Below are 12,021 nucleotides of genomic sequence, written 5' to 3'. Positions count from 1 at the left end.
GAGTGGCTGTGTGCAGATCTGATACAACATCAATGGAGATGTCTTCCAGGGCTTGTATAGAGGATGCAATCAGTGGTGGGTTGCAATTTATTTTGCTTGTGCACGCTTGTGCGACGCTTCTGCGGATGCACAGAAGCATCCAGGCAGGTGGGCGGAGCTTCCTACCACCTCCACTACCAGTTCGCCTGATCTGGGCCGAACTGGCAGCAACCCACCTCTGGATGCAATGGAGAAGATATCAAGACCAACAAAACCTACTGATAATCATTCTTTCCTCTGGATCCATATAGGATCAAATGACATTGCCAGAAGAGATCTTAAAAGAACCTGTGGAGGCTATGATGCAGGAAATTAAGCATAACTTACTTTTTTCATTGGTCCTTCCAACTGAAAGTCATAGCATAACAAGGAAAATATAAGATCCTTTAAGCCAAAATCTGATTATGCAAATGATGTTTCCAAGAAAGGTCTAGATTCTATAAAAATACTGTGTCACTTCAATGAAGAACTTTGGGGACAAACTGGATGCATCTTATAAAAATTGGGAAGGAAGTCTGTTCTGATGAACCAGTAAATACCACCTCTGACTGGCCCTGCCTCCATCTATTCTCTGCCTCACAAGTCCCAGCTGATCGGGAGGGAATGGAGATTTTACAGTACCCTTCCCCTGCCATGTCCACCAAGCCACGCCCACAGAACCAGTAGTAAAAATGTTTGAATACCACCACTGATGAGGATGTTGAAGAACAGTTCAATGTTTGCAGATGATGCAAAACTATGAGGGGGAAGGGACTAATACTTCTGATTGGAAGGAATCAAGTGTTAGGATTACAGAAGCTAGGAGGAGCCAGGTGTTTTCTTTCTGTTTTCACACAGATCATCCCCTGCAATAGAAGCCAAGGCACCGCTGCTGTTTTTGCAGTGAAAATGGATGTTCCTCTTAAGTCAAAACAACTTTCAGTAGTCCTGAGTAGACGTTCTACGTATCCATGACAGTACAACTACCTGTATTCCCGTCTGCAAAAGACCTGTTTCTCTACTGTGATTTGTTGAGTAATAGGGAGAAAAAAGAAAAGGAAAAAGCAGATGGTAAAAGGAAATATACTGTATATATCTCAGAATTTGCTAATAATGGATTTCAGAAGAAATGTTGATTTTAATTGTAAATATTAATACCTCTTTTAGAAGGAAATTAGAAGAATGTATTTTACCATCTGTCCATCCATTCATCCAATCTCAATCAAATGACTCTGGGTGGTGATTACTATATGGCACTTATAATTATGCTTGGACTGTCACCAAAAGGAGCTTTGATACCACCATTGGCAAATGTATTGACAAAAAAGAACATTTAATAAGAGAAAGAGTGGCCTCTGTTAATTATTGGTAAAGGTTCCAGACTTTGTTTTGTTATGCTGTTGCCAGCAACCTTACTACAAGGATATCCACCTGAATTTTACTTCTGACCATCGTCACAAATTTTGAGCCAGATTCCCAAAGAAATTTCTGCTCAGTGTGGTTTAAATTTCTAGGTCCTGGTGAGGTATATATGGATGGTTACTGCCTATTTCAGTCTCCTGATTTGCCCCTCACAGCAAGTAATTGCATTGGAAATCATTTTTCACCTAATCAAGTTGCTCTGCTATGAATTTTATCAGATGAATGTATTTATTCATACAGTGTGATCATCCTCCCTTGAAATTCTCTGCTGAGGGCTCCTCCCAAAGCAGATTTCCCCATCCCTACACTGCTAGATATTTGAGTGCCGTAATGGAAAGAATCTGGAATTAAACTTGACACTTTGAAAAAAATGTAAATCATGCATTTTTCTCTAAGATATTCTTATCTTTGCAGTTCCTGTTTATGTAATATACAAAAATATATGGAGATGGACTCTAAGTTACTTCTCTCTATTTGCCTTATGCCGATTGTGAGTTAATCTTTCAGTATGCTGCAACTGACCTTTTGCTTGGTTTTTTCTCTGGCTGTTATTGCTAAATCCAGGAATTTAGCAGTTAATTGTTAATCAACTTATGTGGGGTCTGATTCAAATGCATTACAAAGCCATAAGCTAGACTTCAGTTTTCAAAGGTTTTTGCCACTCTAAATTCCCACAATCCCTCTCCAAATTGGTTAGATTTTTCTCTTTTGCAGAAATATAATGCAGCAAAATAAAATACCTTAAACCCAAGTGTGATCATTTTTTTTCTTTTAAAACCCATCCCAAAGTTAGGTTCGCCCTGTCTTCTCCAATGATATCATGAGAGTTTCCCAAAAACTAAAGCAAAGGAAACCACCATCTTCACTATGATTTGTAAACTCATGGACCTCATTTCAGAAATATGTAAAATAATAAATATAACCATAAGTCAAATTTGGAACTTTCATCAATAAATGACATAAATGGTCTGTGGTCAACTTTGGTAAAAAAAAAAAGCATTTTAAAAGAAGGTGTTTCCTAACCAGAAATACAGTTTTCTATACTGTATAATACTTTAAATCTTCATAAACGAAGCTCCAAAACTCCATTCACCCCATTAATGGAGTTGGTTCATCCCATTTGTATCAAAATTTCAGATGTTAGCTTTTGACACTGAATAGTAATCCATCCTTCAGCAGTCAAAAGAAGTGATAAATTAAAAAGAAAAGACTGCAAAGTTATAGAATAACTACTCATAAAGTTCTTTGCCAAACTTAGAGCTCTGGTACTGTGGGAATTGTGAAACCTGTATTTCATCGCCCCTTAAAAAAGAAGGATGGAGGAATGTAAAACTGAACTGTAAAACTAATTAAATGTTGTTGATATTTTAATTTATCACATTTCTCCAATATAAGTCAACATATTTTCTAACAAAACAAATGCCATACTTTATTAATAACAAAATGCTCTGGATAATAGTTTTAGAAACATTCAATGCAGACATTTACCAGAATCAAAACCTACTTATACTAACCCTAACCTTAACCCTAACTTTAACCTTAACCCTACCTGGCACCCTAATAAACAAGTTGATGGGTACTGGCAGCCCCTATCCAACACAGTTTATAGCAAAGTCACTAAGCTGGAGAAAATTGATGCAGTATACGAGGGCTGAATCCATCAACCATGCTTCTTTGCCATCATAAAATATACCATACATTCTTTAATGATAGCAAACCACTACAACAGTTATAAGGCTGATTATTTAACATCACACTCCAATAGCCAATTACCCCAAGAGGATGTTCTCCTGAAATGCGAGCAATACTGGCAACTGGGTGGACTGATAGTCTTTCCTAGTCTCCTTTATCATTGTCAATCTCTATCCCAAAACATATCCCAGAATGTCCTCAGAGAATGTTATCAGCTTTGCTGGCAGGACTCATCTTGGTGACAACCATAAATGCTCTTGCTGCCATAGAGAAGTGTTTTGCACAAACAGAATCAGCCTGTGCTGGCAGTGTTAGATGAACAGTAATAATAGGGAACCTGGTTGATATATTGGGGGCAAATAAGTAAGCCTTACTCTGAAGCCAGCAGGGACCATCATCCAAATGTGGGCTGATGGAGCACAATCAGCCCGGAATACCTAGGTAATAGGCTCCCCCATAAATACTTTGTTTTGGCCCTTATTACTCTACATCCTAGCAATTCACTTATATACGTTGCTGGTCTTCATCCTACAGTGCTTTCTTGTCCTGTAGCCTGAGCAATAGTGTGACACAGTAGGGGATTAAGGCAGCCACTATCAAGGGCACAGCAACACTTTTGCAAAAAGAAAACAGGTAGAAGAGAAGCTCCACCTTGACTGGAGGCTTGAAGGAATCAAACAGGTGCAGGATAAGAAGTGAGATACCGATGCTGCACAGTCGAAAGTTTAGCTGCTGCCCTTGTTCACTTTTGCAGCTCTCCGTGTACATTGAGGAATTAAGGGCCAGCCCCAGTCCAAAGAGGATTCCCAGGTTGCGCAAGAGGCCAGCAAAGGGGGTAGTGTCCAGATGCACCCATTCTGGATGCTCACACCATGTCTTGGCCTTCTCCAACGTCCACAGGAGGTCCACACCGAGTACCTTGAGCAGGAGGTAGAACCCCAGAGCAAAAGAGAAGAGGAAAAAGGTGGTAGCTGTATATTTCTGCAGGCTGAGATCATAGATGGAAGTGATGTACTGGAAAGATTCGGCCACCAAAATACCTAACAGTAAAGAGGAAATAACACTGTTTAGAATGTTACAGCACTCTCAGAAATATGAGTCAACAAGTCAGCTTAAATCTGTTGCAAACTGAGGAGAGGGAGTCTCCTGTCTCAAATAGTATCCTTTATATGTTTATATATACATTATCCAATTTTGGACATAGGGAATTGCCTAAATAGACAACTTGTAAAATATACTGGTGTAATCTAAATCTCTGTGTCCTATATTATATCTCGGTATACCATGACAAACATTGTATAAGGACTGCACTGACCTGAGAAGACACCAGCAATGACTTGGTGTGGAAAATGAGCTGCCAGGAAGACACGAGAGACACAAACACAGACTTGGATGGTCCAAAAAACAGCCCAAAGCACCGTTTGCAAAAAGCTGCCATTGGGGAAAATAAGAGGGAGAAAAAAAGAAATATATCTCCAACCTGCAAGTTATTTTAGAGACTAGAAAGATGACCAAATGCTCCCTTTCCACCTGTCCCCCTTTACCTGAACTAAGCACAGCTATTTTCTCTGCTGAACTACTTTGGACTCAAGGCTTTTGCAAGAGAAAATGGCTGGGTTTCTTTTCTCTTTAACAGTTGACAAAGTCCAACTTGGCTTTATAACATAGCATGTATTATTGAATCCCAAGACAATTCATATCACAGGTTAAGGTTAAGTCTTCAACTTACAATTATTCACTTAGTGACCATTTGAAGTTGCAACGTCACTGAAAAAAGTGGTTTACAACCAGCCCTTAATACTTGTAGCATCTCCATGATCATGTGATTACATTTGAATGCTTGAAATTTATTTATAATGGTTGCTGTGCCCTGGGGTCATGTGACTGCCATTTATAATCTTCCCAGCAGGCTTCTAATAGGCGAAGTCAGTGGAGGAAGCTAGATTTGCTTAATGACATATGATTCACTTAATAGCTGTAGTGATTTAACCATTGTGGCAAAAATGGTTGTAAAATCAGGCGTGACTCACTGAATGGCTCCCTTGCTTAACAACAGAAATCCTTACAGTGGTTGTAAGTCAAGGACTACTTATACTGTCCCTTACATTCATATATCTGCTTTATTTCAGGGCATCCCAGTTTTGTTTTCTTTTTTACAGTTTTGCAAAATTGTCAGATGGATTTTTCTCTTTCATTTTAGCGATACTGTTATATTAGTCTGTCAAATGTCAGTTTGTACTAAAATGTGTGAGTGCACATATTCTCAAACTAGTATTTTATCTGCAATTTTGCATACCTCTTATAAACAGATTTTCCTAGCAGTGTATTTTGGTACGAATATGTACATCTGATATAAATTTCCTCTGGTTTATCTGTGTGTTGGTGTATGGGTGGTGGGTAGCTGTAGATGAATATTTGATTGCATATTTACAAAAGTATAGATCCAATTAATTAAATTCAATTAATTTGGTTTGAAAAATATTTAGTTTAGGCTACCACATCTTTTTATTATTTCACCAAATGCTGTTGCTTACCAATGTTTCCATGATGGACGTTTCCTTCCTTGGGTGAGAGAGAGAATGGCTGTAACTATCACATAATACACACCAGCTGAACCCATTGCATGGCCAGAAGGACTCCCTAAAGTTGGAAGAAAAAACTTTTGATTTTCCAAAATTACCCATCATTTATAGCCTTTTAAAAAATGAGTGTCTGCAGCAGTGGTGGGCTACAACATTTTTTACTACCTATTTTGTGGGTGTGGCCTATTTTATGGGTGTGGCCTATTTTGTGGGTGTGGCTTGGTGGTCATGTGACTGGGTGGGCATGGCCAACTTGTAAAATGTGGTGAAGCTCACTTAACAATGCTCTTGCTTAGCAACCAAAATGTTGGCTCAGAAACTCTGGCATTGAAGTGCGTAAGTCTTAAAGCTGTGAAGTTACAAGACCCTTGCACCCCTAAACCTTTAGAAAAAAAACCCCAGGGGTGTTCAAATGTGACAGCTTTAAGACTTGTAGACTTCAACTCCCAGAATTCCTCCTCCAGTCATGTTGGCTCAGGAACTCTGGCATTTGAAGTGTGCAGGACTTAAAGCTATCAAGTTACAAGAACCTTGTACCCTTAACACTTCACAACCCCCCCCCCAAAAAAAAACTTAAAACTTTATTTTTTAAAGAATTTTGCACGCGGGGAAAGTCGGAACGGTGCACCAGCCATAGACCACCTCCACTGACTTTGAAGTCTTTCTCTCGCGCTGCCAAACCCCTAGCCGCTCTTCACCTGCGGTCGCCCCTTCAACCTCCCACCCAGAGGGGATGCGTGGTGATCCTCCTGGAGGGGTAATCGAGGGACACTTTCTCCCACCTCCAAATAGCATGTAGGCTGAGAAAAGTGAGAGGGGAGAGGGGAGCTGCTCTTTTTTCTGTGGGGCAGAAAGAGGTGAGGCGGCTTCAGGTGCCATCCGGGGACAGCCCCTCAGAGGCGTTGCTTCTTGGCTGGAAAAAAAAAGCAGCGGCAAGGAAGGAGTCTCTGGTGGCTGCAGCAGCAGCAGAAATGGCGGTAGCAGGTGAAACACAATCTGGGCAGTCAGTTCCAGCTCTCCCTTCCCCAAGCATGTCCCATTGCTACTGGCACCACTTTTGGTGAATCCGGGACGTGCATGGGGAAGGAAGAGCCAGAACTGATTGCCCAGGATTGTGCTTCAGCTGCCGCCATGAAAATTTCTGTTTTGTCAGCTGAGAAGCTGGCAAAAAAGCCTCCATTTCCCCGTGGCCACCAAATGGTCCATTTCCTCCCCCTACAGATTGACGCCACAGGAGGGAAGGAAAACAGCTGATCTTGGGAGGGACCTTCCCTCCCTCTCCAGAGAGCCCATGCTGGGAAAGAGAAGGCAGATTGGTTTGAACGCAGGGGAGTGGTTTGGGGCCGGTGCCTGCTTCACTTGTTGGGGTGGGTGGAGAAAGATAGGAGGCATGAAATAAAGTACGCCCACCACCAAGGGTGAAGGGGAGCACCTTTGCTATCGCTGAGGCTCCTCCTTTCTTTCTCTGCCCACCCGAATGAGCAAAGAAGGCATTGGCCACTAAATCGCCTGCATCCAAACCAGCCCGCCTCCTCTCTCCCAGCATGCGGTCTCTAAAGGGGGAGGTCCCCCCCAAGACCTCGCTTGTCCTGGTGGCACCCCAGCGATACCAAGAGAAAGAGGCATTTGATAAAGAAGTCCCCTGTCACTGCCCCCAAGGGCAAAGGAGAGTGCCTTCGCCCTCAGCTATTGCACACCTCCTTTCTTTCTCTGCCCGCCCAAACAAGTGAAGGAGGCACTGGCCACTAAACTGCCCACCCGCCCGCATTTAAACCAGTCTGCCTCCTCTGGGCATGGCCTCAACTCCTGCCTTCCTGCCGCCTCCAGTCCAGCCTCACACAATCTCCCTGCCACCCTACTGACCTGCGGACACTCCTGGCTGCAGTTGGCTTTCTCCTAGCAATCCTTTCTGGCTGCGCCCCCAGAGCGGTCACATGGCGTGGGTGCATGGGCTGCTGACTGACCCAGGGCCTGCCTGGATGCCCAGAGAGGAAGGATCGCCAGGAGAAAGCCAACTGCTGCTGGTAATGGGGCATGAAGGAGTGGCTGCCCAGCAGCTGCTGCGTCTTGTTGCAGGTGTCCAGGGTGGCCTCAATGTCCCACCTCCCTGCCACCTCCAGTCCAGCCCCATGGAATCTCCCCACTACCCCACCGACCTGGGGATACTCCCAGCTCTGCTGGATGGCCGTTCCTTTATGTCCCATTGCCGGTTGCAGTTGGCTTTCTCCTGGTGATACTTCCTGGCCAGCCCCGCTACTCCGGCTGCACCCCCAGAGCAGTCACATGGCGATGGCGCATGGGCAACTGACTGATCCAGGGTCTGCTTCAACCTCAGCTCCCCTGAAGAAACTCCGCGCCCGCTTCCTTCTCTTTGGGAAGCAGTTTGCAAAGTCCCAGTTTTGCAAGATGCTTGTCAAAGAGAAGGAAGCATGGGCTTCTTCCAACAGCTGAGTCCTCCACTCCGACAAAGGAAGCGGGTGAGCAGGGCAAGCATGGTGCGGACAGGCTGGGCGAAAGAGAGGGAGAGAATGGCAACCAGGAGGGCGGGAGAGCAAGCAAGGGGGCAGGCGGGGCCTCCGGAGGCCCGGGTACACAAATGGATGCCGGATTTCTGCCACCAGTATGCGTGTACCAGAGCATACCGGCTGAAACCCACCTCTGGTCTGCAGCAGCTTTGAGTGGTTTAGGATCAGCCTGGCATTAGAGAGATCCAGATCAAGCCAAGGAAACTCATTGGATGAATTGGATCAGACCTTCTATCTCAGTCTAGCCTATCTCACAGGGTTGTTTTTGTGCCCTAGATCTCCATTAACTTTGAGTCATCAGAGGAAATATGCAATACAAATCTAATAAACAAATATTTTAATGCATTTGTTGGTGTTGTATTGGAACTAGGAGCTTGAAAGGTGAGCTTTAGACAGGGAAGACATGCAGATCTTGCATGATTACAATGTCAAATAAACCATGTTTCAGTGAAGGGGAGGTGCATAGGCTTCCAGTTGGAAGGGATTGCTTTACATCTCTGACTCTGTTTAGATAAATTCATCTTCCTAATGACTGGATTTTGTTTACTTGACAGCTGACACCTGTGATGAAAGTAAGCTCCAGCAGTTGAAAGCTGTACTCTGCTTCTTTAATCACATTTTGCCAAGTGGGATGTCATTTTTCCCTTTCCTTTTCTCATACTGTCCTACTTCTTGATTTTAATGGGGTTTTCTTGGGAAACTCACCTGGGCCGGTTTCACAGGTAACTGGAAACTGCTGGATTTCAGGAGCAGGCATATTTTGATAGAAATTGGTCTCATGTACCCACCAGTAGGGTCTTTGTCCAAAAAGAATCCTACAGAGAAAGAGGTTGCCTGAGGTGTTATGAGTTGATAAAAAGAGAAGGGATTCCATTCTGCATCACTATTTAAGGCCACGAGCAATAGTGAAGTCACATGCTCATCGATTTTTCTGAAGACAGATCCAGAGTATTTACAAAGAGATACTAATCTAGGAATCATGGGATTTGGGAATACTGTGCAAGAAAGTAATAAACATGGCTCTGCTTATCCATTGGACAAATGTCTTTCTCTTAGCTTTGAAGGCTACACAACTTTAGTAACTGAGGACCTTTTCCCATGCCATGAAAAATAGCTCCCCAGTCTTTAGCTAGTTTACAAGAAGAAGAGGGAAAGGAGAGAAAGTGGAAGAACCTCCCCCCCCCCCCCCCGAAATCTTAAATTCTATCCAGACAATCTAAACAAGCAGGTTCACATAGTAAAATATGGACTCTGGTAAGGATGGGATGAGCTTGTCATTTCTTCAATGGTTAATTTCTTAGTAAGATAGTTACAGAATCCAAGCTTTTTAAGGTGGAAGATATTACCTCCTAGTCATTGTGTAGCTATGGTTGGTTGACTAATTCATAATTTCTTGAATTTGTTCAACTGCCTAAGGTATAAACCATAGTTTACAAACTACAATTGGCAGTAACCACACAATGCACTAAGAAAAAGCAGACAGTCATGGCTTAGCATATGCGAGCCCAGCCTCTATGTTCAATAGCTCAGCCTAACAATGAATCTCTTAAGTTCATGTGACAAACTGAAGATGACAAGCTACTTACCATTTAAATACGAGGTTTAGCCAGTCACCAATCACAGCAACCCAGATGAGCTTGATTCCCACAGCTTCACAGAGATGGAACCAAATAGGAAACAGGACAAAGAAAGTGTTTCGGAGGTCGGCAGCAAAAGAAACAAAGAGAAACCAATCCTGCGATCCTGGGTATCTTGTTTGCAGAAAGTATATGGCTTGGATGCCTGTGTGATATAGAATATCCATACTGGCTTCCATTCTACCTCCAGTTGAGCAACAAGCTATCTTTGATCTATTATTGCAGCTGCAATGCACCCTTTAAAGAGGCCTGCTGTCTTTTATCCCCTCCCGTGTGTAGCAGCTTGAGCTTTGAACCCAAAATTACTTTGGTCACAAAAACACCTCCTGGTCAAAGGTGCTTCCCCAAACAGCTTGGGACAAACACATTTAAAGCAACTTATATAAGAGGGGCAAGTAAGCTATCCAAAACAATCCAAGTAGTCATCATGACAAAAGTATTAATTCTTTGCAGAATTGCTTCATAGTTATCATTCTGCCTCCATCTCTTGACAAAAACTTAAGAGAACATAGCTGTGTTTTGCCTGTGTACCACTTATTTTGACATTAGATGAACCATTTAGGGTTTGGGTTTGTGGTATCTAAATTTGATCCTGGATCTTACTGAATATAGCTCAAATGGACGTTCAGTTGGTCATTAGTTCATTGTTTGAAAACCTGAAGGCAACTACAGATTTAATCCTTATCTTACAACTATTCGGTGTGACCAAAATTACAACCAAAATTACAACCAAAAGTGACCAAAATTACAACAGCACTGAAAAAAGGTACTTTTAATCACTTTTCACACATTTGAGTGTTGCAGAATCTCCATGGCCACATGATCAAAATTCAGATGTTCGGTAACTGACGTGTATTTATGACAGCTGCAGGGTCTCCGAGTCAAATGATCACTTCTGTCAGTAGCCTGATTCACTCCACAACCATGTTACTAACTTGACAACTGTAATGATTCACTTGACAAATGTGGCAAAAAGGGTCATGTTATTGTTCAGTTGCTAAGTCATGTCCAACTCTTCACAATCCCTTCAATCATAGCATGCTGTCCACCACTATTTCCACTGCCCAAATTCATGTTCATTATGTGGACGGCACTATCTAGTCATCTCCTCTTCTGTCATACCCTTCTCCTTTTGCACTCAATCTTTCACAATGTTAGTGTTTTTTCCAAATGTCCTTCTCATTTGGTGACCAAAGTGTTTGAGTTTCAGACCATAAAATGGGGCAAAACTCAATAACTATCTTGCTTAGCAATGTGCATTTTGGGTTCAGTTGTGACTATAAATCAAGGATTACAGTACAAGCTGCATTTTAAAATTAACTGAAATTAATAAGATATTTTTTATTATTTTATATAAAAGGGTAAAGGTTCCCCTCATACATAGTGCTAATTGTTCCCAACTCTAGGGAATGGTGCTCATCTCCATTTCAAAGCCGAAGAGCCTGCGCTGTCCGAAGACGTCTCCGTGATCATGTGGCCAGCATGACTAAACACCGAAGGTGCACAGAATGCTGCTATTTTATCTACTGGTGGTTATGAAGATCAAAAGCTGTAGTTGGCGTCAGTTTTCCTTCTACCAAAGAATACTTGCTCCTGCTCAAGTATTGCAAATTAGTAATGTGATAACATATCATTTCAATGCCCATAATCATAATATGAAATAATAAGCAGTGTTGGAATACAGTTTTCATATATTCTGTACAACTACGTGTCTGCTGTCCCGCTAGCAAATCTAAAAAAAGAACTCCTGGGACATTGATCTTCCCAAAAAGTAAAACTTTATTGAATACACTGCATTGGCACAGAAAAAGCAAAAATAGCTCTGAGTTTCCCATGCAAAAGCCCACATAGTTATTGATTTTCCCTTTTGGGAAAATTCATTGTGTTGTCCAATTGAATATGCTCCATTCCTATTGAGAATGGCTTGCTTCATTCCAAAAAGCTACTCAGTGTGACCTTGGGGGTGACAACAGGGTATCACGATCTGCAGACAGAGTGTTGGCATTCCATTCCCACCCCAAACATTCCAACTCCCCCCTTGTTGTCAAGTTGAGAGCAACGACGTAACTAGGTGAAAGGGTGAATCACTCTTGACATGCCAACCCCCCCCCAAAGAAAGATACATCTGTAATAAATATAAGCATA

General features: G+C 42.4%; 1 protein-coding gene across 1 annotated transcript; it reads right to left on the bottom strand.

Moving 5' to 3' along the window:
- Window positions 1-3,123: 3,123 nt before the first annotated feature.
- Window positions 3,124-10,253, bottom strand: LOC309402084 (glucose-6-phosphatase catalytic subunit 1-like). Its single transcript, XM_081971600.1, has 5 exons — window positions 9,826-10,253; window positions 8,945-9,054; window positions 5,667-5,772; window positions 4,448-4,563; window positions 3,124-4,172 (listed from the first exon to the last, which is right to left on the bottom strand). The coding sequence occupies exons 1-5, from the start codon at window positions 10,053-10,055 to the stop codon at window positions 3,661-3,663; spliced, it is 1,074 nt and encodes a 357-aa protein (XP_081827726.1). The 5' UTR covers window positions 10,056-10,253; the 3' UTR covers window positions 3,124-3,660.
- Between the last annotated feature and the right edge of the window lie 1,768 nt (window positions 10,254-12,021).

The sequence above is a fragment of the Natrix helvetica genome (assembly GCF_964273705.1).
Source record: "Natrix helvetica genome assembly, chromosome: Z".
Classification (NCBI taxonomy): Eukaryota; Metazoa; Chordata; class Lepidosauria; order Squamata; family Natricidae; genus Natrix; species Natrix helvetica.
The sequence above is the reverse complement of the archived record's forward strand: the minus strand, read 5'-3'. Positions and strand labels throughout refer to the sequence as shown.

Bases quoted from the DNA above. Each gene is read 5' to 3' on its own strand.
- LOC309402084 (XM_081971600.1), bottom strand. From the start codon at position 10,055: ATGGAAGCCAGTATGGATATTCTATATCACACAGGCATCCAAGCCATA. The intron at 5,773-8,944 runs GTGAGTTTCCCA...TTCCAACTTTAG, and splicing joins TACCTGTGAAACCGGCCCAG to GGAGTCCTTCTGGCCATGCA. The intron at 4,173-4,447 runs GTCAGTGCAGTC...CTTTACTGTTAG, and splicing joins CATTGCTGGTGTCTTCTCAG to GTATTTTGGTGGCCGAATCT.